Source organism: Phalacrocorax carbo, chromosome 2 (genome assembly GCF_963921805.1).
Source record: "Phalacrocorax carbo chromosome 2, bPhaCar2.1, whole genome shotgun sequence".
In the NCBI taxonomy this organism is placed as follows: Eukaryota; Metazoa; Chordata; class Aves; order Suliformes; family Phalacrocoracidae; genus Phalacrocorax; species Phalacrocorax carbo.
Genome location: NC_087514.1, coordinates 36671206 through 36694355, shown reverse-complemented (window position 1 = coordinate 36694355; position 23150 = coordinate 36671206). Strand labels below are relative to the sequence as shown.

The 23150-nt window shown below is 38.5% G+C and overlaps 1 protein-coding gene across 3 annotated transcripts in view; it reads right to left on the bottom strand.

The window, feature by feature from the left end:
* Positions 1-739: 739 nt before the first annotated feature.
* Positions 740-23150, bottom strand: part of EYA1 (EYA transcriptional coactivator and phosphatase 1) — an 82146-nt gene continuing 59735 nt past the window's right edge. For all 3 annotated transcript variants that reach the window (XM_064442558.1, XM_064442559.1, XM_064442560.1), the window contains exons 11-16: positions 13864-13922; positions 13506-13666; positions 13182-13296; positions 12749-12870; positions 10666-10766; positions 740-2425 (exon numbers count right to left, since the gene is read on the bottom strand). In XM_064442558.1, coding sequence (XP_064298628.1) covers positions 2345-2425; positions 10666-10766; positions 12749-12870; positions 13182-13296; positions 13506-13666; positions 13864-13922 — 639 coding nt within the window. In that variant the 3' untranslated portion in view covers positions 740-2344. The remainder of the gene's footprint in view (positions 2426-10665; positions 10767-12748; positions 12871-13181; positions 13297-13505; positions 13667-13863; positions 13923-23150) is intronic.

The window sequence follows — 23150 nt, the reverse complement described above, 5'->3', positions numbered from 1 at the left end:
TTCTCTAGCTTCTTCCATATGAAAAACAACTGCTGCCCATCCAACTGAGCCTTTTGTATACCAGATGCAAATATTTTTTATCCTATTTAATGTCTCAGCTGGGCACAAGCAGGTGAACAACTTCTGCCTTGTGACAGCAAAGAGATGAGAGATCTCTCCTCGTTCCCAAGCTAGAGGGCAGAAATGTCATAGACTTGCATACAAAACAATTGTTTAATACGTTCACAAATCAATTTTATTAATTTAAAACAAAATTAATGAAGAAAAATTCTGTACACAATAGTGGACACAACACACTTTTTGTACAATAAGGCCCAGATAAATGGTTTGGTTTTTTTAGTCTGCGAGTGACTAAAAATTGAAAAAAGCCAAAAAAAAAAAAAAAAAAAAAAAAGACAACCAACCCCCCATCACTGTCTACTTTGCTTGAGGAAAAAAAAAAGGCTAATTATAGTCTCGATTCTAAAAACTACCCACAATGTGCTTTATGTATGTATGTGAGTGAGCGCTGTGTGAATCCCAGCACTCATACTGGATAAAGTAAAGCACATGCACAAGTCTTGGTAGGATAAAAACCCCTGTTGGTAAAAAAGCAATCCACAAACATTGAATTCTAGCAGCAATATGATTCCTCCAGTAGAGAAAGGTGTTGTGTAGCTACATTGGTGCTTTGTAGCTTTGCAGGTAGCTCTTTCAGGGCTGGTGTTTTTAGCAAAAGAAAACAAGAAGAAAAGCTGGAGAATGAACCAAAAAAGCCGAGGCTTCTTTTTAATGAAGAGATTTAAATTGGGTAAAGGGAATTGGTACAATTCAAGCCGAAAAGTCAGACTAACAGTTTATCTGACCAAGTAGCTCATGGCCTTCAAGATTAGAAAAGTCACAAGTCACAGACAGACACAGTCTAGGTTTGTCCTGTAAATGGGTATAGACAAAAGCAAATTTTAGCTCCTTGGCGGTAACTATTTCAGTATTTCCATTGCCGGCAATGGATGTTATATCTTAGGAAAATCTGACTCCTGGTGGAAGAGGATTAAAAACCTTAAATGTATATGACTATTCTTGTTCAGTTTCTCCAAAATATTCCCATTACTAATTTCTAAAAATAACAATGATGATAATTTCCTTCATTTTTGGATGACACAGAAACCTTTTGGTACCAAGATTCCAGTTTAAGTTATGTCTTAAAATATATTTGTGTTGCCTCTCTATTTCTTTATGGAATGAATCTGCTAATTCATTTTTTCAATACTTTAGAAAAGGGTTAATATGTTAAATTTAAAAAAGGAAACAGAAGACAGCAAAGGACTCCTCTTCAGTTGTGTTTTATCTATATTTCTTTCATGCGGGGAAAGAAATCAATCTTTTCATACTCAGAGTAGGTAAGAGAAGAAAAAGGTAGAGAAACAGCTGAGAAGAACACAACCCAATTCTTATTGACACTTGACATCCATGCTTTTGGTCTTGACAAATTTATCTAAAAAAATCCGTTATCTACATATTTATATCCAACGCATTGATAAGGCACTGCACAACAGTTTGTGCACACGTGGCCTCATTCTTCACCAACAAGGCATTACTATCTTTCAATAGCATTTACCTTAACAATATGTAAAAGAATCATTCATTATTACAAATTTACACAAAAAATTCTTCCTGTACATGATTGTCTCAGTGATGTACCTATTAGTTTAAATTAGACATATTTTAAACTACTCTGTAATGTGCTAAAATCAAAAGTAGTTGCTGTACCATAAGGCAAAGGCTTATAATAGCCTTTAATCCTATTATACATATCCTCAGTTATATGATGTCAAAATATAGTCTGTTCATAAATAAGTAAAGATGTACAGAGTACCCTGGGCATGAGAAACCAAAAAGTAAACCTTCTTTACAAGAAAATTACTCCACTGGTATTTTGAAAAATCTCAGTCTTCATTGTGCAATCAAGTTTGCTGTGTTGAAGAAACGGTGTGTGTCACTTTGAAGAGTCTAAAAACTACAAAGCATTTGCAGGTCCTTTTTTTTTTCTTCACAGGTATGAACCTTTTAATTTCTTTTTTTTTTTCCTTCTCTATTTCTTTTTGGTAGCAAATACGGTAAAGATGAGTTGTTCAAACATTTGCATGGCTTATTTTCGTTGGACTCACAGTACCAGAGTCAACAGCTGTTCTGAAGAAAAAGACATGCTCCTCCGTTTACTGAAAGGGCAAGGGTTAAGACCAATTGCAGCTGTACGTCAACATGTTGAAATCACAAAGTTCTGTAGTCCAATGCTGACACAAGACACAGGCATCCCGTCCACGGGCAGAAGGAGGCTCTGGGGTTTCAAAGTGCTGCTGAGCTGCTACAAGTACTCCAGTTCCAAGGCATGGTGAAGGGCCATAAGGTCAGAGTGGCTCGAGATCCTCCAAAATGGCATAGCATGCTGTGAACAGCACAGACAACATGTAAAAATAACCCCAAGCATTCTGGTATTTAGACCCACCCATTGTCTTTCGCAAGGATAAGGGAACACTGCGAGGAGAGAAAAAGAGCTCTCAAAACCTCGAGCCCTTCACGTTTATCTCTGGTTTCTCTGACCCACCCCCTCAGCATAAATTCTCAGTAATAGCAAATCTATTTACCAACAGGAACAATAGCAAACATGTCAGAAGATCATAAGAAAGGGAGGGGTTTCTCATGTCTTTATAAGAAAAACAGATTTCAGCACACTGCAAAAGAACATATTTCTAGGAAAAAAAAAAACACAAAAAACCCCTATATATTAAGCATGTGCATTGTTTGAGGAAGGGAACAGAACTTGATTAAAAAACAAAAAATAGAGGAAGTGAAAATATTATTTAGTATCAAAATGTGTTTGTTCCTTGTGGAACTATCCCTGGCAGGTGAGTTAAGAACATAGCCATGGTGATTCAGAATAGCTCATGTGTTGCTCACATCACTCTGAAAGGAATTTTGTCCCAGTGGTTTGTATAACAACATCATTGCTTAGCACTAATCTTTAAAATTATTTTCCATATGGGACAATTTTAAAATAAATACATATTTTTTTCCTATTAGCTGTAATAAAATCTGTCTGGAGCACAAATACATTTGCAAAGAACCTGAATAAACCGAAAACATAAATAGCAGGAAAAAGCACATATTACCTCATCCATGAAGGGTAAAAATCTGATTAAGAACTATCTTTATACTCTAAACCAGGGATTATAGTGTCAGCAAGAACTCTTGCATAAATAAAAAAAAGATAACCATCAGCTTTCATCAGGAAAATATTCTATAAAACCCATGGGAAAACAATTTCAATTCAACGACGTTCTGAAGGCTAACATGATCATGTTCACCTTTTCATTGGGTCAGCTTGTGTCCTGTCATCTTTAGGAGGCAAACCACAAGCAATTTACTGTCATAATAGCTTCTGAGTTCCCCAAGCATTTTATTGACAGCTTCTCAGAGAGTCTTTCTTCATCCTCCTTCAGCACTTCCTGAGTAAATTCCTAATTCTACTGAAATCAGTGGCAAACCTCCATCTCTCCTGATTATCACTTCTATGCTTACCTCCTTTTTTCATTCAGGCTTTCTCCTCAAATTTCAAGTTATAGAACTTTTTAAAAAACAATGTGAAACTCTCTGTTTCCAGCTGCATGTTTACTGTAAGCCCTGTAATTTTACCTTATACCTATTTCAGAAGCAAACGTCTTAGCACAGAGCCTATCATAAATTTGACTTTAGAAGCTCAGGTAAACATCTGTCTGTCAGTGTATAAATAATTATTATTTTTAGAAGAATGCTGCTTCAATCCAGATAATGCTGAGACGATGAATTGGGTTGGATTTAAAAAATAAAGCAGAGATTTAAAAAAGTCTCTCTGAAGTCAAATGGCAACTGTTAAGGAACAATCAACTGTTGCTCTTGCAAGAGCCAGAGAAGATAATACTTAAGTAATTAATATTAATAAGCAAGACTAAAGAAGCATACATGATCAGCAAGGGAGTGCTGTAAGGAGCCTGGAAAATGCACGCCCAATGAAGGACAAGTGTTAGCAGGTAGACTTGCACAATTAGAAGGACTGCAGAGTGAAAGAGGTGGCGCTGAGCACCCAGTGCCTGTGTTTCAGGGTTTTCACTTCAGAATAGCTCTAGTCTGTAATCATGGAAAAAGTGCCCATTAGCATTTGGAGAGCATTTGGTGAGCACCTGGACAATATATTGTCTAGTTCTATCCAAAAGAAATCTGTTGGGTTTGGTGTCCCCCCCCACCCCCAGAACCAGTCCAGGATGTTAATCAAATAATAGTGAGGGGGAATGACTGGAAGGTCTGCTTCGATATGACACTCCTGATCTGAATTAATATGTAATATGGATGCATCAACAGATGCCCACATTCAGAGTATGCCTAGCTTACAGAGCAAAGGCATTTCTTCAGGAGGAAAATAAAATGACCCTCAAGGAAGCACCACTGGAAGAGTTTCTGTTCTACTTCACTTTACTCTAGGTTGTACAAAGCCTTGAGAAACAGCTGACTAAATCTCAGCTTGAAGACAAATGCATGAGCGATAGCTGCTTATGGAGAGAACAAAACAAACAAAATAATTCAGAGACAATTGAGATGGTGTTGGAAAAAACACTTACGATATTTCCAAAAGACTTTTACAGATTAATCCTTTCTTTAAGAAGGAAGTGTTAAACACTATGACACTTACTATTCCTACATCTTCAATCAAGACTTCCATGGTACTGTGCATACACTCCACCAGCAACAGAAACTAGGTGCAATTAGCTCCCAGAGTCTCCATGTCTTCCCTATTACATTATACAGATAGTCTATCCTGTGCGCTCTGTCAGGTCAGACATTGCTGCGTTCCAATTCAAATCTTTCCCGAAGATTCATTTCTTCCACCATGTTCAGGAAATGAACCAGCAAGAGCAAAACAAAATAAAAATTCCTAACCATGCTGTTCTGCAGACTCACCAAAAGCTTCTGTGCACCTATCTCTTATTTAGGCTGCAAGATCTTCCTGGCAGAATTTATAACATCTGACAGGGGTATTATATCAAGGACAAACGGGCACAGGTTTGTGCTTGCAGCAGGGCCGTGCAATGTTTGACAGCTGCCTGTGCTTGGCTGGTGGTGCTCAGCCGTGCTGCCTCCCTTTCTTGGGCAGCTGCAGTTTCCCTCTTCTCTCACAAGCCCCCTGCCAGGTAAGACATACCTGCTCTCCCTGCCAGCCAGCCATAGTTCCCCCAGGCCAGCCAGCCATAGCTCCCTGCTTCTCTTAGTCAGCTTGGCACCAACTCTGCCTCAATGACCGGGTCGGGGGGTGTAAATAGCATACCTAAGATGTGGTGTGGTGAAGAGTTTGGTGGACACCTGCCTTTGTGTAGTGTCTCTGCAGAAGCCAAGAGTCAATGACATGGATTCCCTCCAAGGTCATATAGCAAACTAATGAATAGGGAGAGTTGGAGTAATAAATTCTTGGCTTCCAGCTCCTACTTCATGCAGCTCCAGCATTATACTGCTTCCCTAGTAACAACCTCAGCATCACACAGCGTACACACACCAGGCAGCTAGGGCAGTTAAAGATCCTGATTGATTTAACAGAAGGTTCAGCTTCTGCTAAATCAAATCACAGTGATTCTTGCTGGATGCCCATATGCAATATCCAGTTTTGGATTACCCTCAGCTGTTTATGGTCAGATTTTAAACCAAAACTTTAAGTGGTCATTACTTTGGCTATATCTTTCTATTTCAAATTCATTTAACTGTCCTCTGCTTTATTTATGTCTGTCTGTGAAAGGAGCATATCTCCATTTACTCCACGTAGTTACATGAGTGAGGTGTGGAATGATTCTGGAGAGTACCATGAAAATAAAGAGGTTGTGTAAACCTCAGGATTATAATTATTTTCAGTCCTCCTGCATACAGGTCAAAAGACCAGCAGCACACTCCCAAGAAATAAAGCATGCCAGGAACGCAGCGGCTGCACGGGACTGGAATCTGCACGGGCGCTCCCTGCACGGCCGAATGCGGCTGACTCAGATCTCTATCAGTCTGACCCTATGGCACAGCCTTCACACCTAAGAGGAGGGGAAACAAACCTGATACAGATCTAAAAATATATCTATATGTATATGTTTGTGTACGTATATCCAGTCTCACACACATATGTGTCCATATATATGTGTGTGCATTCACAGGGCATACACAGTAACTTCCACCTTATCTGGGAAAACAAATGATTGTACAAAACTAAAACCTCTAAAGTAATGAAATTATCATACAAAACCTTACAAATTATTCCTGTATTAACATGCCCCATTTATCCATGGCTATTCAGACCTGTGAAAAGTGGCAACACACCCATGGGACAGAAGTACATTTTTTTCTTACCAACTGACCGGGCAAGAGTCTCTTTGTCTATTTATTTACTGAATATCGCCTTTAGAAAGCCATCCCTACCCACACTTAGCACACATGTCATGTACAACACGTGTCTTCTATTCTGAGCACTGAAAATTGCTAATATCTCATTTGCTGCTGTGGGTGAATGGATGACAAATGCTAACTGTTAATAAATAGGCAGTGTAACTGGATGCATTAGTATCTAATGAAACTATAAGAAAGCTTTTCTTATTGTATATTGGAGGAATATACACCTAGACTGGAAGTATAACAATGATCTTGTGTACTATTTCAATATCTTCTATGTAAACATGAAGCTTTTGTCTTTTAAAAAACATGAATTATTTTGTAGATGATACTTGGTAATAAATACATTTATCAACTTTTTAATGACTTAATTTTGAGGACATTTTGAAATGAACTATGGTGGCAAAAGTGTGATTTTGGTTTTTGTGTAGAAAGCATGAAAATTGAAATTATTAATTTAGTAAATCTGATAATTATAACATTATTAAATGACCTCAAGTATTAAGGTATTTAATTTCTGAAATGGAAACAATATTATTTTTCAGCAGATATTTACTAAAAGAACAAAACTTCAACTATTTTAGACAACAAAATAAAGTGTTTCTATTAATACACGTGCAAAACAAAGCCATTTTTTGACAGCAACGCTGAAAAGTACAGACTACCCTCCTTCCCTTAAATGAATACATATTTATACAAAAACCTTACTCCTGAGGTCTGTGTCGGATTTGAATAGAAAATCTACCAGTTACTGTCATCTTTCACAGTATTTTTGTTGCGTTCCTGCCAGATTTGCTAAGCGGTTGTCTTTACTTCCTACCCTGAACCTGACCAGCACAGTGTGACTGTGAGCTTAAAAGCAGTGGCATATTGGATACCCATTTATATTCTATTTATTGCTCCACAAAGATTTATGATTTTTCCTCCCAATTTCCCTCTGAGGCAGCATGACCATTTTGGAAACAAAGGGAGAAGCCGATTTGCCCAGGCTCTCCCGAATCACCTGATGTAAAATCCAGCTCCTCAGTGCAGAAAGCCTCCTCCTTTGTCTCCTCTTGCAAACTAGAAATCTTTTGGAGGATCCTCCTAGGTAGAAAAACTCAGGAATTGGGGTTTTTTCTGCCTTATGAGTATTTCCCGATTATGTCTCCAAAGGGAAAGGCAAAAGATGAGCTCAAACAAAACAAAACAAAGCAAAGCAAAACAAAAACCAAAACGCAAAACAAAACAAAACAAAGCAAAACAAAATGCCAAGACAATGGAGTCTCTGGCAGAAAACCCCAGGAACTTGTTCTTCGAATAGCTACGTCAGGGCAGTGGCACTCAGAGACGGTGGCTCTGATCCACGCAACACCCGCACCGATGCCGGCAGCCGTCCTGAGCACCCCTCAGCTCTCGTACCCGTTCCTCTCTCCCCTCCTCTCCCTCTTTTCCCGCGTAAGCTGATCGGAAGGTAGGGTAGCAACCTCCGCGTAAACCCTGGCGTTACAGCCACCCTGGCTGTGTGCGGAACTGATCCAGAAGGGTATGATTATTCCTCAGTCTGCAACGCAAACGTCCCGAGCATTTTAATTGTCTTATAAAATATTTTGGTGGAAGTGACAGCTAAACGAACGCGTTGATACCATGGCTTGTCCCGTGCTACGTGAAACTTAAGAGAGTGCGGTTTCCTCAGTGTATTGTATTTATTTTTGTCAATCAAAAGAGGCATTTCACGACAAAACAGTCTACCCTAAAAATGTTTCTCAAAAGAGCAATGATCTTTTAAATGGTATTAAAAAGTTTCTACTACTGAATTTTTACAATAATGACAATAATAAAAAATTTTAAATGTGTCCTTTATTTTTCCTGTTGTTGTATTGACTCAGGGTTTTCTGTGAATGAAGGACATGAATGAAAATCTTGTCTTATGATGAAGCATTTGATAAATTATTGGTAAATTATTTTTAATAACAAAACTTAACTTTCTTACATCATAAGCTGGAAGTTCAGCTCTTTTAATGAAATGAACACAGAATAAAAAAGTATCTCAAATTAAACAGGTTTGAACCTATATGCTTACTTAAAAAATACTCATTACAGTTTACATGTACTCAGTGAAGTGCTATTTAAATACTGTGTACTGTTTACGCTGTAAGTAGTGTGAAGAAATGCACATATACTAAGGGCTTCACCATAGGCCAAACCCTTTCAGCAAAGTGCTGTGCGAAGGGATAACACAAAAGCTGTTGCTGCCATGAGAATATCACAAAACCCAACATGCTGATGGGCAGGAAGGTAGGAAGGAACCAGCTAGCAAGGTTCAGGGGATAAGCAAAGGAATGGGGTACATCATGGGACAGTTATGCCACTTTGGACTGATGGGCTTTGGGTGTTTTTGTGGGGGTAAATCTTCTGTTTTGTTTGCACAATCTCCAGAGAAAGTCTAGGCCTTTACTGTTTTCCAGTACAGCAATAGCATTTATTCCTTAGACAAGGCATATGTCTTTAAACTAGGGTACATTCCCATGCACACTCCTCCTAATAAATGTAAAAACAACCTGAGGATAACCAAAACCTCATCACCTGAGTTGGGAGCAGCTCCTCGTACCACAGGTATTGTTTGGTTCTTGCTCTTGCAGTATGCAAGGGCCAAAACTTAAGAAGGAAATCCTGTTTTCACAGTGTGAAACATTGACTTCTTTTTCAGTGGAGTAAGAAGCAGGACAAGAATCACAGAAGCATTTTCCTTAATCAAATTAATTGTTTCTGCAGAAAGGCAGGGCTGCTGGTCTACTTATTGACTCCTCTGGCATTGCTGCAGCAGATAATTTAATCCAGAGCATCTAACATGCTTTAAGTCTGAAAATTCCTTCCACCGAGAAAGAATACACAGAAGTAACGGCACAAAGGAACTTTCTATACTGCTACTCCTCTTAGTGACTGGAAAGGCTTTTTCTTATGCTTTTCTGAATCATGTTTCCTGTTCAAAAAAGCCTTGAATTAGATAATGTTACCAAAAGGACTACTCCTGCCATTATCATATACAACACTATTTCACCGAGCAACAGAAAAGGAACAAAGAGATGAATTTTTTTTCCCCCTGATCTTAAATGCAGCTTTTAAAATGTAATCATTTACAGCGGGAAAACATTTCTCCGCAAAGATGAAAGGCATTTCTGAAGGAGAAAGGAGCAAACTGTTCCCGTCAGCCCGCCAAAGGGATATATGAAACTGAGACTCTGCAAAGTGCTGGGACAAGCCGGGAACCTACCCGCAATGCTTCAGGGGCACAAACCCGAGATTTCACAAAGCAAAACCAGTCAACGGTTGTTAAAACGCCACGCGGACTAATTAGTTTCACTTCTCCAATTTAGAAAGTTCCAGTGGAAACAGATATAGAAGTACCACAAAGAGTTTTTTTGGTTAAAAAGCAGCTGTGTAAAAGCAGTTTACCTGTAAAAGGAAGCAAGAACAGAAATGCCGATTTTCCTACTCTTCCTCCTATTGTTCAAATAGCCAATGCTATGCCTCATTGCTCCAAGCGAAGATTCTGTATCTGCCATACTTTGGTAGAACAGCAAGGCTAGGAATACTGCCTATTATTTGTCAGTGGGAAGTATTGCTTTTTATGGAGCTTACACCACACTGGGGGAAAAAAAAGTGAATTTTTCCCTTCTTCCCAAAGGAATGCAAAAAATAATAAAGACATAGTCAAATAGTATCCTCTGCTCAGTTAACGGAGGTTATGAATGCAGGACAAGCCACAAGTAGTTACCTGAATGCAAGATCCAAATTATGGACACAAAAGAAAAATGAAATTTATGTATACCTACTCCATTCCTACATACCTTTTCAAAGTGTGACATAGACATATTTCATATAGTCAAACAGTACACTGCCTTTGATCAGCAAGAATTGCTATTTTTTGCTTGTATTCATAACATCCTATGTGGTATTTTGGAATGCCAATGAAAACAGAACTATTAGTTCTTGGCACAAAAACTGGGGTCCATTTTCTGGCTCCTTTTTGAAATACATTAAACATACATAGCTAGCTTAATATGTCTCTTGGAGAACAGCAGGGTACATTATTATCTACAGTTTAATGCAGTTTCCTAATAGATATGGTCAAAACATATTTCATAAAGCAAAGATAAAAACCCCAAATGTTAATGCACGGTCTCCCATGTTGAAGAAAAGACAATTTTGCTTTACGACTCTTGAAATAAACCTGCACTGAAAAAGGGCCATTACCTTTTTTGCGCCTTGTTCTTCTTCGACACCATCCCCTATAACAACATAAACTACTTTTCTTCCAAATCTTTGAATTATTCGCTCAAAACAACTTTCCTTTCCTGAAAGAAAAAGATCAGACTATTCAGGCTAGGTGGTGATGGAATGATATCAAATAAATCACTTTTTAGCCTGGATCTCCCCAACACTTTGAATACATAATTAGAGCTACTGGGAGAGAGGAGCTTTCCTGCAGGATGGTGTATTAAGGCCAACTGCAGCTTTACTCTTGCCACAGCCGCTGACAGGCAACTTAAAATCTGCTCCATGACATCCTTTAGTACACACACCATGGTAGGCATAGCAGACCAGAGGTCCGCAGTACCACCTTTCTTGTCTCCTTCCCTAATCTGAGACAGGCTTTGGGAGGAATTTCCCTATTAGGAGAATTGTCTAGTGGCTGTTTACAGCCAGTATCCTGAACTGAGCAAACTGACTGAATCTGAGTTGAAATTCTAGCTTTTTCTCCACAACCTGTGACAAGATTAATCACATCTCCTGAAACAGTAGTATCCTGACTTAGAAGATCACCCAAAAGATTTAGATGTAAATGCCTGTAATCCAATACATGGGCAAGGTCCTTGATCCTGTACTGGGATCCATTAACGTGACTCCTTACTTCACTGCACAGACCTAGGGACATGATCCCAGTGCTCCAGTCCTACATGTAGGTACTGAAACTGGGAAGCTTCAGGTACTGGTACGGGGAAGCCAGAAAAAATGCCTAGAGTTGATTTTTCTCAGATGTCCCCATTCTGAAAGATCACTTCAGTCTGGTCATGGTACGTGCTTACCTGTGTGTCTATAGCAACCGACAGGAAAAATCATGTTTTTCAAAATACTTATTTCAGCTACAGAACAATACCACCGTAAAAGCAAATAGGTTGGAAATTAAAAAAAGGTTTTTAGCCAGCAGAGAAGCCAAACTACTCAGTGACACCTTTTAACAGGAGCACCAGGCATAAGAAACCTCCAACACTACAGTAGGTTGAAACGGTGCTTGAAGAACATGAATCGTGTCATGTTACAAAAATCTCATAATTTCCTGTGACAGTCAGTGACTGAATGCCGTTTTCCAAAAATACGTCTGTCCTGTGTACATGAAGTCACAAGTGAATATTTATTAAAATGTTTTAATTTAAATGTGTATTTAAAGTATTATATTCAAAGTTTTAATTTACTTTAAAGTTTTGACAGATTATACCATAACATTTCTATCCAGAAAGCAGTTTTAAATCTTTTATGGTAATGCTTTCAAATTTCTACATAAAACTGTCAAGAAAGTTATGTTTTTAAAAACAAAACCGAACAACCCACCATTCTTTCTTGGCCATTTGAGCTTCCTGTATTATAGATACTTAAGAACACATGAAAAATGTTTTCATGTAGCCCACAATTTTGAGGGAATCTGAGACAGAACAGATATGTCATAATCATGTTAAAAACTACAAGCACCATTGCCATCTGGTCCTATGTACTTCTACATGCTCAGAATAACATCTTTTATATTGAGCCAGAAAACAAATAAACATTTGCCCGGGTGAAGCTTATTACAGTCAGTATGAACGAACTTAAATAATTACATTCTGCAGCAAAACATTCTTGCTTCTGGTAAATTGTTTACCAAAATTTGCTCCAGAGCCCATGAAAACAAATGGAGCCAGGGCTTACCTTTACAGAGTTTCTTCTGCTAATCTGGGGAGACTTCAGCATTCTGCACTCACAACCTACTAAAAAGCCTTCTCAGCTGCTACGTAGACTCACAGTTTTGAGAAATGATGACAAAAAAGCAATTATATTTCCTCCCAACAGAGGCTGCAGCAGTGTTAATAGAGCTATAGGAAGCTTTCTGTGCTGGACCATGACAAACATTTGCAAAGCACTCCTAGAATGCTTTAGCATGAAAAAGTGTTTCATGAGATCAGGTATTACTAATCTCTATATTTGCAAAGTGAATGCATGTAAGAAATAAATATAGACCACAATATCTTTTTATTTAGAATTACAGCTTCAAATGTATCATAACATTATAAAAATAGCTCACCTATTTTAGTTGCACTGTAAATATTCTCTATGGGAAATACAACCCCTAGTCCATACAACAAGACTTTTGCCAGAGCTGGAATTAGCTGAGTAGTTGTTACGAGAATGTTCACACAGTTTGTCCTATGGGAAAGAAAATGCAAACTTCACTTTTTGAACAAAACAAAACAAGGAAAACCTTATCCCTCCCATCAGAACCCCTCACCATTATTATTGCCACTTACAAAGAAAGGGGTTTTTTTCCACCTTACAGGAGAGCAAGGTAGAGAGTGGCATGGTCAGACCAGAACAAGGAATGAGAAGAAGGTCCTCCGGGTTCAGCATTTTGCCCATCAGACCACGCAGACTCGTTTAGATCATCAGCATAAGTTCACAAAAGATCTTCTAGATCATCAGGCAAAGTTTCCTAACTACCCCGTACTCTTTGTACTCACCTCGAATGAATGAGGGTGAGTGCTTTCAGTGCAAGTGTTAACCAAGAATCCGTCAAAGCTTCAATTTCTGCTCTTAGTTGTAACCAAGCCTCTCTTTTTGCTGGACCAAGAAGACCTGTGGAGTAGATAAGGGTATGTCTGCACTGAAATTAAGTAACGTTTTGTCATTTTCCTTTGCTTTCGTTAGCTTAAAGACAGTTTTCCACACACCGCAAACTAAACAGCTCACTAAACGCTACCATGTTAAAAAAGGAACAGAAACCAAAAGTTCTTCCTTTTTAGTACTTCTCATCTAGATTTTTTATATACTGCAGAGTCACTTGCCTCCGACATTATTTTTGTAGGTATTGTATATTTCTTTTACTCGTCTGTAGCGGAAAGCCAATTTTCGCATCCAGTCCACTCCTCCGCGCACCCCCGTCGCGAGGCACAAATTCGCACTGGTGGCAGCCGCAGGAAAGCCGTCTGTTCCGAAGTTATAGGTGCTAGTCAGAGATAAGAAAACCCCCAGATTAACAAAAGGCAACAGGCTAAATTCAACCAGCAGCTACTCACTTTGCTGAGTTGCAAAGGCTAAGACAGCTAAGAAGACAGACGGCTACTGTAAGTGTTACAGCAGTTCATTGCTTTCCCAGGACGGAACTTGCAAAGCAACGTATTATCTTGTTCAGTTCTCTTGTACCTTAAATCTTGACCGTTGTCGTCTGAAGACACGTCGTCAATGTGAACCTGGTCGCATTCCTAAGGCGACAGAAAGACTTTATAATTTTCTTGATCTCACAAATCTCAAAAATAAAGCTGTAAAAAACTATGAACAATCTACTCATCAGGGATATTTTTAATTGTGGAAATCAGTAGATGGCAGTCTTGTTAAAACAACTATTTTACCTATTCCTTGTGTTCATTTCTTAGAATAAATGCACACCATCATTAGCTACTACTGTTAAATAGCTTTCCAAAAACACATTTTTGTGTTTAGAAAGGAAAGTGGTTAAAAACAATTAGCATATGTGTTCCATAAACGTTCTTGTAGCCTTTCAGGTACCTTAAAACATCATGCTGCTCAAAGCTGATTCAGTCAGTGCATAAGTGTAACTGAAACCAGACATTTTGGTAAATGTAACATATTAGAAAAATTAAACCTGATGCTAACCGCCAATGAAATTATGACCTCTGATTGCTGTTGAGCCACACACCAACACAGCCTGAGGCCAGTGTTTCAGAGGAGCACAGACGAAAAATCTGTTCCTAGTTTGCCATTCATTTGAGAGTTGTGAGTTTCCTTCTCTCCGTTTGGTCTTAGTGCATGAAAGCAGCATGCAAAGATGAAGAAAATCTGAACAGAAATAGCCAAATCAAACCATCTTTCTTCAGCGACTTGTATGCAAACTAATGTGGCACATTCATAATTAGCTTTGTGCATCACTAAATTAAAAATCGTAATGCATATTGTTTATCCACCAAGAAAATATTAGAACATTACTATTAACAATTTAACTTCTGGCAGGAAAACAAATAAACCTCCTGCACTCTAGATCAATCTCAATTCAATGCTTGAAACAATAATGGATTTCAATTATTTTAATAATTTCCTCTTCCCTCTTAATGTGAAGTCCTATAACAATCATGATCTATTTTAAACATTAAAATACAGCAATCCTTTATTTTTGTGTTACTGCTTTCCTCTGAACAAATTTTTCTCTCTCCATGGATTTGTGAGGAAGGGAGGGAAGATAGAAGTGGAAAGAAACTCAAACCAGCTGTTCCCTAACAGAATTAAAATCATGACCCTCAACCCTTTTTCTAAAACATCTATTTTCCAGCCAACCCTCTCCCAGCAAGCAGCAAGCTCCAAGGAGGAAAAGACTTTGACCCTGTAACCTTCTCCTCCTCTCCTGAGGTCAACAACCTCAGATAAGAAAAAAGCTGAAGAAGTCTATTTGGCCTCACATGATGGCTGTGGATTCTAGATTTTTAAAAACATAGGTCTACGAAAAATACCTCAGAAACTTTTCAAACGCTTTGAAGAACACGGTGTGGTCTTTTGCACTTGTACACCATATACTTATTCTTACTGTAATACATTTTCTTTTGTATTTTAGGCATAGGTAGCTTGTGCTAGAGAGAGAGGCAAGAGCAACAACAAGCACAGGAAAGACAATACTACATTTGCTCATATTTAACCACCATACAGTGAATTTCCTCCTCAGGCAGACAAAATGTATTAGATGTACAGACACAGCTGAAACTACAAGTGTGAACATATGTTGCCAGGCTTTGAAAATCAGCTTGGCTAAAAAAAAACCGGAAGCTTCTCCTGCAAGTTATCAATTTCACAGAAATTAAGGGTTTTTTTTTTTGTTTAAAACTGAAAGGAACAGTCCATCCAAATGTCTACAAAGTTAACAATTCAAATATGAGCTGACTGTTAGCTAATGAGGGGACACCTTCCTGAATCCACAAGTTTCCCATTGTAGTTACTCCTCCACTGCTCAGTGACTTCTCAAAGTCTCCATGGACAGAAAGCATAAGCTTAAGTTGTCAATGTGGCAGTGAAAATTATCAAGCCAATAGCCTGTTCCTCTGGCTTGGAAACTATGAATGACAACTGGAACAAGCTGCTGGAGAAGAGGATTCAAATAGAAATCTGGGGAAAAGAAACAATTTTTTAGTAACCACAAAACTATAGGAAGGGGTAGAAGATCAGCTTCTCACAGCAGCAGCTGAAGGAAGGAATAACTCAAAAGACGTCCAAATTCAGCTCTCTCAGGCAAAAGATAGAGGCAGAAAAGACACCACATCTTAGATCCCACAGTTAGAGAGGACATGAGGAGCTAGAATTTTAGTTTACGTTGCATGGTCTTGGGACCATCACAAGCCCTGGAACATCACAGACATTCTCCCCTTTTGTCTAACCATCTGCTGCAGGTAAAAAGTGAGAACTGAAATGATACGTTAGAAATAGAAATTGTGGTATTGAAAGAAAGGGATTTTTGCAGAGAAAAACCCAGAAAAAGAAATCAGATACTAAAAATTGGTGAGGTAAAGGTACAGAAATAGTGTCAAGAAAGTAAGCAAAGTGAAGAAAAGGTCACAAACATCACAGATTTCAGGTGAAATAGTAATATAATAGAAAGAGATAGTGTCCTCTTTTGTCAGGAATAAAAGAAGAAAAAAGTAAAGTCAGGAAGGGACTGAAGCAAAATTAAAGCACGAGAGATACATGTTATAATTTGGAAAGGATTAAAGAGCAATGTGATTGACACTACGTTACAAGTAAAGGAAGGTCACAAACAGTGCACGACTGTTTTGTTCCTGTTGAGTGGCAGGACACAGCTTTGAGGCTAAATGCGAGCTTTGAGTGCCAGGTATTTTTTCATGCTGTCTAGCTGACTCGGACTTTGGGCTAATGAGTGATGGGTGCATTTTTCAACCCCTGAACACAGGGAGGGAAAACACTCATTTAGCAATTGCTCTTTTAGCAGTAAAGTTATTCAGGAATACCTCTTCAAAGCAGCCAATTACCTGCCCACCACTAATTGATCTGGTCCAGCCTTCGTTTAGAACATCTTGCATTTGTTTTTCACCTGCTTGCTTTGTGTGGAGCATTTTGTTTGTGAGCAAAGACTACCTGAGACACTGCTCAGTCCCCTGATGAGTTATAAGCAAGCACCCACACATTGAACATTTTAAAATAGCGGATTACTCAATATGCACCATAATCTGGGATACGCTAAAAGGAAGTTTGACACTGACCAACAAATAAAATATGCACTTCCAACCAGTACATTTTTGCAAAGATGTATTTTAATAAAAATACAAAGACTCATAAAATCCTCGAGTATTTCCCAAAAAAACTTCTGTAACAGGAGCCAACTTAGGCTAAACAGCCATTCAGAAAAAAAAAACCAAACCCTGGTTTGTTTGCAGGGTTTACCATTTCAAACTTTTACAGATATATTTGACACTTTTGTAAAATTTTCATAGGAAATACAGTACCAGTATTCTCCCTCTAATTGCTCTAGCAAAGTGATATCTGAAATTAATATTGAAAGCCCCCGTAGAAACACTATAAATACATGTTATTTATGCAGATGTATTTTATTATAATAAAATCAGTTTAGCAGTCAGCTCCAAAGCAGAACATTAAAATTGTTGGATTCTCCTTTAAAATAGGCTGAATTGGCAAGTAAGGAGCAAAATATCCTGTGGCTTATGTATAAAGATTATGCAGCAAGCTGTGTTTTGCTCCTAAAGGTGTTGACCTTGCAACTTCAGTGTATCCAGTTTGAAATCTTCACGAGGGACTACAAGTGATGACATGTTTGCACTGAAGGTTTGGATTTCAGTCAGACAGGCTGAGATGCAGCTCTGCACTTTGGGATCAATCCCTGGAAAGCAAAATGCACTTGGTATAGTTCAGGGATAATATTTTCAGCAGGGCAAAGCACCTTAGGCATCTAAACCCTATTCTCACATAGGTCTGTTAAACTGCACTGATTTTTATGAAACTCTTGCCAAAGTCCTTAATTGGCATTTGAAAATGAGATTTGGGCTACTAAACCATAAATAAACTTTAAAATACCTTATTCAAGGTGCTGCATGCATGTTCTGTGTAAAAGGGGCAGACACTGTGGAGGACAGGTATTCACAAAGGGTAATTTAGTCTAGGGAAGCAACGCTGCTCTGATTCAGACCTCTGCTGCAGACCCCTTGCAGCCACAGCCAGCAATCATACGCCAAGTTGGTCAGAAACCTGGAGCAGTTGTTTTTTCTTGGTTGGTTTTCTGTGGGATCAGCACACTAGCTTGATAGCTGCTTTGGGAAATGACAAGAGAGAGGGGCTGAGGGTGGGAGTGGGACTGGTTCTGGCAGCAGCCCAAGGCAGCCCAAGGCAGCACCCCCAGACCTACATCAAATAAGTGCCGTCTGGAAGCTGGGGACATTTGTTCAAAAGGCTTCATGGAGAATTACATTTTAAGAAAGAATTTGAGGCAGAGAGAAAATTCATCTTCTGAAAAGGGAGAGAGCAAGTCTTTTCAGTTCAGGAATGGCAGCATGAAAGACAGCAGGCTGTGAAATGCAGGAGCATTTAAAAGCCTGTAGGAAGAAGACCCCAGCAAAAGCTATTGTCAGGGGAGAGAAAGGAAATATTTCTGATATATCTTTTAAGTGCAAGTTTGGATGAGGCTGGATGCCAGATAGATAAAACATTAGTAACATGCTCAGAGCATGCCCAAAGATACAATGTTAATGGTGATATTGGGGGTTGCTTGTGGACTTACCCATTAGCCTAAGGGAAAATGAGAGTGTCAGCATGTGTAACTTAGCAAATCTACCTATAGTATTTTAAGTTGTTCCTGTCCATGTTGTCCTTTGCTGTTCTCTTGCACAGCTGGCTTGCATGGATCCATGTGTTTGTGTCCCTCAGACCTTTCAGTGCCACAACTGGTAGCTTAGCTTGAACCCAATCTGCAGCAGCTCGGTTAAACCGACAGAATTTGCATGGAGTAACAGACTTGTTTCTATGTTCCCTTCCACCAGCTCTGCTTTGGGGCTTGAAGCGGCAGCACATACGTGCTTGCATGAGCTCCGTAAAACTGCTGCAATCATTTGCTAAGTGAAAATATGTCTCCAGTGAAATGCAGTAAGCCAAAGAAAAACAACAATCAAAAATGAATGACCAGATGAGTCTAGCCTAAGACATGTACATGGAAAGCTTGTGTCTTCTCCCTCCTCCATTCCCAAAGCATTTGCTAACTCCTTCCTGCTAACTTTTCCCCCTTCTCTTTTCTGTTTTTGTATGACGAGCCAAAAACTCCCAGAGATGCTCCACAGTCATCATTCACAGCTCTTAAAATGCCTGGACCTATGTAGTCTTTTGGAATCATTCCTTTAAACTAACTTAGGATCTTTTTATAAAGAGTCATATGCAAATCATTAAGTTATGGCAGAAATGTTCTGCAAATATTTATATTACTTTGCTCCTTTGCTACCACCCGTCAAGTTGTGCACTTCTGCCATAATTATGTAAAATATGCTTCACTACTCAATTTACTGTAGGAAAATTAATAATAATAATAAAAAGAGATTCAGGCTGTTACAAGAGTTCCTCTTATCTGTGCCAATACTACATGCCAAGTGGAGTGACGTAACGGCTAGCATGCTGATCATCTACGTTTCTGTGTTACAAAACTAACAAAAATAAATCTAATAATTCTGCTGTCTTTGAATAAACACTGAGTGTAAGATAACTCTGGACAAGCTTGCACATTATGAAATGGAATAATGCGAATAATATTATGGACATAACCTCAGAGGATGCTGAAGTGTTACAGTCCCAACCACATCTGGTTAATCTTCTTAATTTACCGTGAGAAAATTAACACCACGCTGTCAACAAATAGTTTCAATACGTTAGTCTGCAAAGTCAAATGAGAGAGGGGAAAAAACCCAAACCAACAACCACCCTTCACAACAAGCTATTTTCATTTTGCCTTTACATCAGCGTGCCCATTGAGACAGCCTGGAAGCTGGCCAACTCACAGGAAATGATTGCTGGGATTCTCTGTTCCTCTCATATCTGTCATTACGCAATTATATCCACTGCTTCATTTTCCCTACTGAACAGTAGAGAAATTTGGTCATGTACATGTGAGAAAAGATCTGGCAAAACAAGTTAAAGCTGCAATCCTTTACAAATGTGATGTATCTGAAAAAAACTTACTTAAAAAAACCCAAACAACCTCTAGTGTACACTGCTGTGTTTCTTTTTACACAGCTTTTAATGACAGCAGTATCTCTGTTTATGTCTTTTCCAGAAAAAAGATATATATACCCTTTAAGAAATGTACCCTTTCAGATTATTATCTGCTCCACAAATGATCATCACTTCTATCAGCCATCACAACGTGCTTCTTTGCGAAACATACACTTATAGATTATCAAGGAATGTTTTTCCAAGCAACAATTGTATATTTCAAAGCTAGTCTGTGAATGACCTTTTTCTTTATAAATCTGTTGTTTTCTACACCTTTTTTACTTATCGCTGTGATAATCTTCCTGCATAATAAAAAGCAGATTGCTCCTACTAGTGTCTATTCTAATTTTAGAAAAATAACATGCAAGGATCCCAACATTATTTAATAGTAGTCATCAAACTTGACAAGTAAACCTCTGTTTTTTACTGGACTAGAAGGACAGCAAAATCTCTAGTATACATACAGGTTAGAAAATCGACATTACATGGAACGACACACCTACATCCCATATATATGTGCATGGCCTGTGCCAAATGCTCCTCTACTGTACTTGCTAAATATACAAAAACCTCTGGATTTCCTTTCAAGCCAAGGCAATAGAGGCTGAAGTGTGCTGAACTTCCTAACCCACCATCATGGAGTGCCTGCGAGCATACAGCGCAAATCCATGTGAAAAAGCAGAGACTACGGTTCGCAGGTTCTCAATACTGGCACTCAATTGGCAGGACCTGTCATCTCTGTCTAGCCTGCACTTTGTGACCCTAACATTTTCTCTTCTTTCCCACCACAATTATTCGCCGCTGAAGAAAAAAGGTGCAGATTACCTGTGGGTCAGGCACAGGATATGTAGAACAAAGAGAGTTCTTGAAATCCACTTCATTCAGTCTGACAATTTGTGGATGAACAGTCAAGGAATTAAATCAGGCTGTGAAGGTTTTCAAAACACCCCCATTTTAAACTTAAGACTATAAAGAGAAGCTTATAGTGTAAGAAAAAAAAAATCACAACAAAAAGCCAAACCCACTTTTTACTGTTAGAATAGCATATCAAAACAAAAAATAAATTTAAGGCTGTTAGCTATTATCAACACTGAGGACTAAGAGGACGTAAAATTATTTAACAAACTAATTTTCATAGCCAGTGACTTAGGAGCACTCTCTCGCACCAAACACGAAACCCTTTTAGAGCACACAATGGATTCTTTTCTAATAGAAGAAGTGATTAAAATCCTATTTTGCTTGCCCACACGAACAAGTGCATTCGGATTAAATATGATACTCCTAAAGTAAACAGTGTTTGTTCCAAAATAAATACAGCTCTTATTCTGCAACTTGTGTTTACTGAAGTAGCTACACTAAAATCAAGGTTTACATTTTCATTTCAGCTGCACCTGCAACTGGAAGAATCCAATGTAATAAAATAAAACATGACCTAGAAGTATCTACAGAGTTCCTGTAACATGACAGTTACAGTCCCACAGCAAAAGAAAACTCTATTTTGCTAGTTCTCTTTACCTCGTAAGTGTCATGAAGAAATATTTCAAGAACTGGTAGTTTCTCAGTATATATTACTCAATACATTTAAATCTTTCTGTTGAAAAGGAAGACTGAAATATAAAATCATACCTCTAGCACAGGGTCAGCAGAGCTCAGGACCATCACAATAAGTGCAGTCCTCCAAACCCCAGAGCTTTCTCCCTTTCTTTAGGGTGTAGATTTGTTGTTTGGGTTCCAGTTCAGAGATACTCCCTATCATTCCGAATACATTTATTACATTCCAGTTGTTCAGTCAAGATAAAACATAAAACTATTCTATTTCCGTAATGTATGATCTTAGGGAAGTGTTTTGGAATGACTCTCTAATGGTCAATTCTTGCTACGACTCTGACAAAATAATTTGTTATTCTATTTCTGTATATTTTGCAGGAAAAGAGAAGGGAAAAGGAGGGTGTCAGAGAAAGAAATTTACCCATAGATAGAAACGGCTAAATATGACTCAAGTTTATCTGTTTAAGGAGTCTGTGTCACTCCTGGAAAGGACAGTGTTATGTTCAAATGTCAAATTGACTTTATTCAGCACTTCACTTTGTTCAAAGTTCAGCACTTTGTACGAAGTTCAGCACTTCACTTTGTAAATACCTTCTTTACGACATAATTCATGTTATCTGCAGATACATTTGTAAAAAGAAGAAAATTCTACAACTAATCAAAGCCAGTGAAAACAAAATATGAATGTGTTCCGAGGAGTAACAACAGCTGTGAACCTGGTCAGCCTGTCATGAATTATTCCCAAACATATTAACTTGAAAGTATACTTTTAGGAACATATAATTTTATTGAAACTATATACTAAAGGTTGTTCAAATATATTCAAATTTTAAACAATTTCAAAATTAAACTTATGAAAAGAATTATTTTTTCCATAAAAGCCTGAAAACAATGTCTCATATCTCAGGAAATAAGAGCGTTCTCGTGGTTCACATGGAAATTTTCACAAAAGGATGCAAGGTTTCTCTTTCAGTCCTGTGCAACCAATCCATTTAAACCTGCTGTGCCTTGGTGCCGTTGATCAAATCCTAAATGCATGTGTTTAAACGAAAGCTACAATGCTTTGGGCTGGCGAGTCTCCCATCCGGGACAAAGGCTGGGATTAAAATTCTCTCTGCTAACCTTGCCAGTAGAGACAGCTAAGACTTCTGCTCCTATGGGCAGATTGAAGACCACTGCACAATACTGCATTTTTCTTCTTCCTTTTCTTTCCCCCCTTGATGTTTTGGGGCAGATGTTGACCCCTATGCCACTGCTCAGTGGCAGAAATAGAGGCTGAGCTGAGGCACCACTGCCTTGCCCAGCTGGAGCAGAGGATGGCTGTCTGCTTCGCTAGAGCTCTAGAATCGCCAGCTGGATAGGCAAGAGATTTTGTGTCACCTTACAGCCTTACATTTAGAGAAAGAGGAAGCAACAGGAAGGTAAATAAAGTGATAAAACTGATGCTATGAGCTTGGTATGTTCCCGTGTATTTCAGCTGAGCTGTATGTGTGCAAAGACCACTCTATCTGATTTTCTTGAGAAAGGAAATCATATAGGGTCTATTTTCAGTGGCACCTAGTATGAAAGTACTCATCACTGGCCACATGAAAAGAGTTAAGTGGTTAATAAGTTGCATAAGCCTATAGGAATGATCTTCTCAAATAAGCTAAGGAGGTATT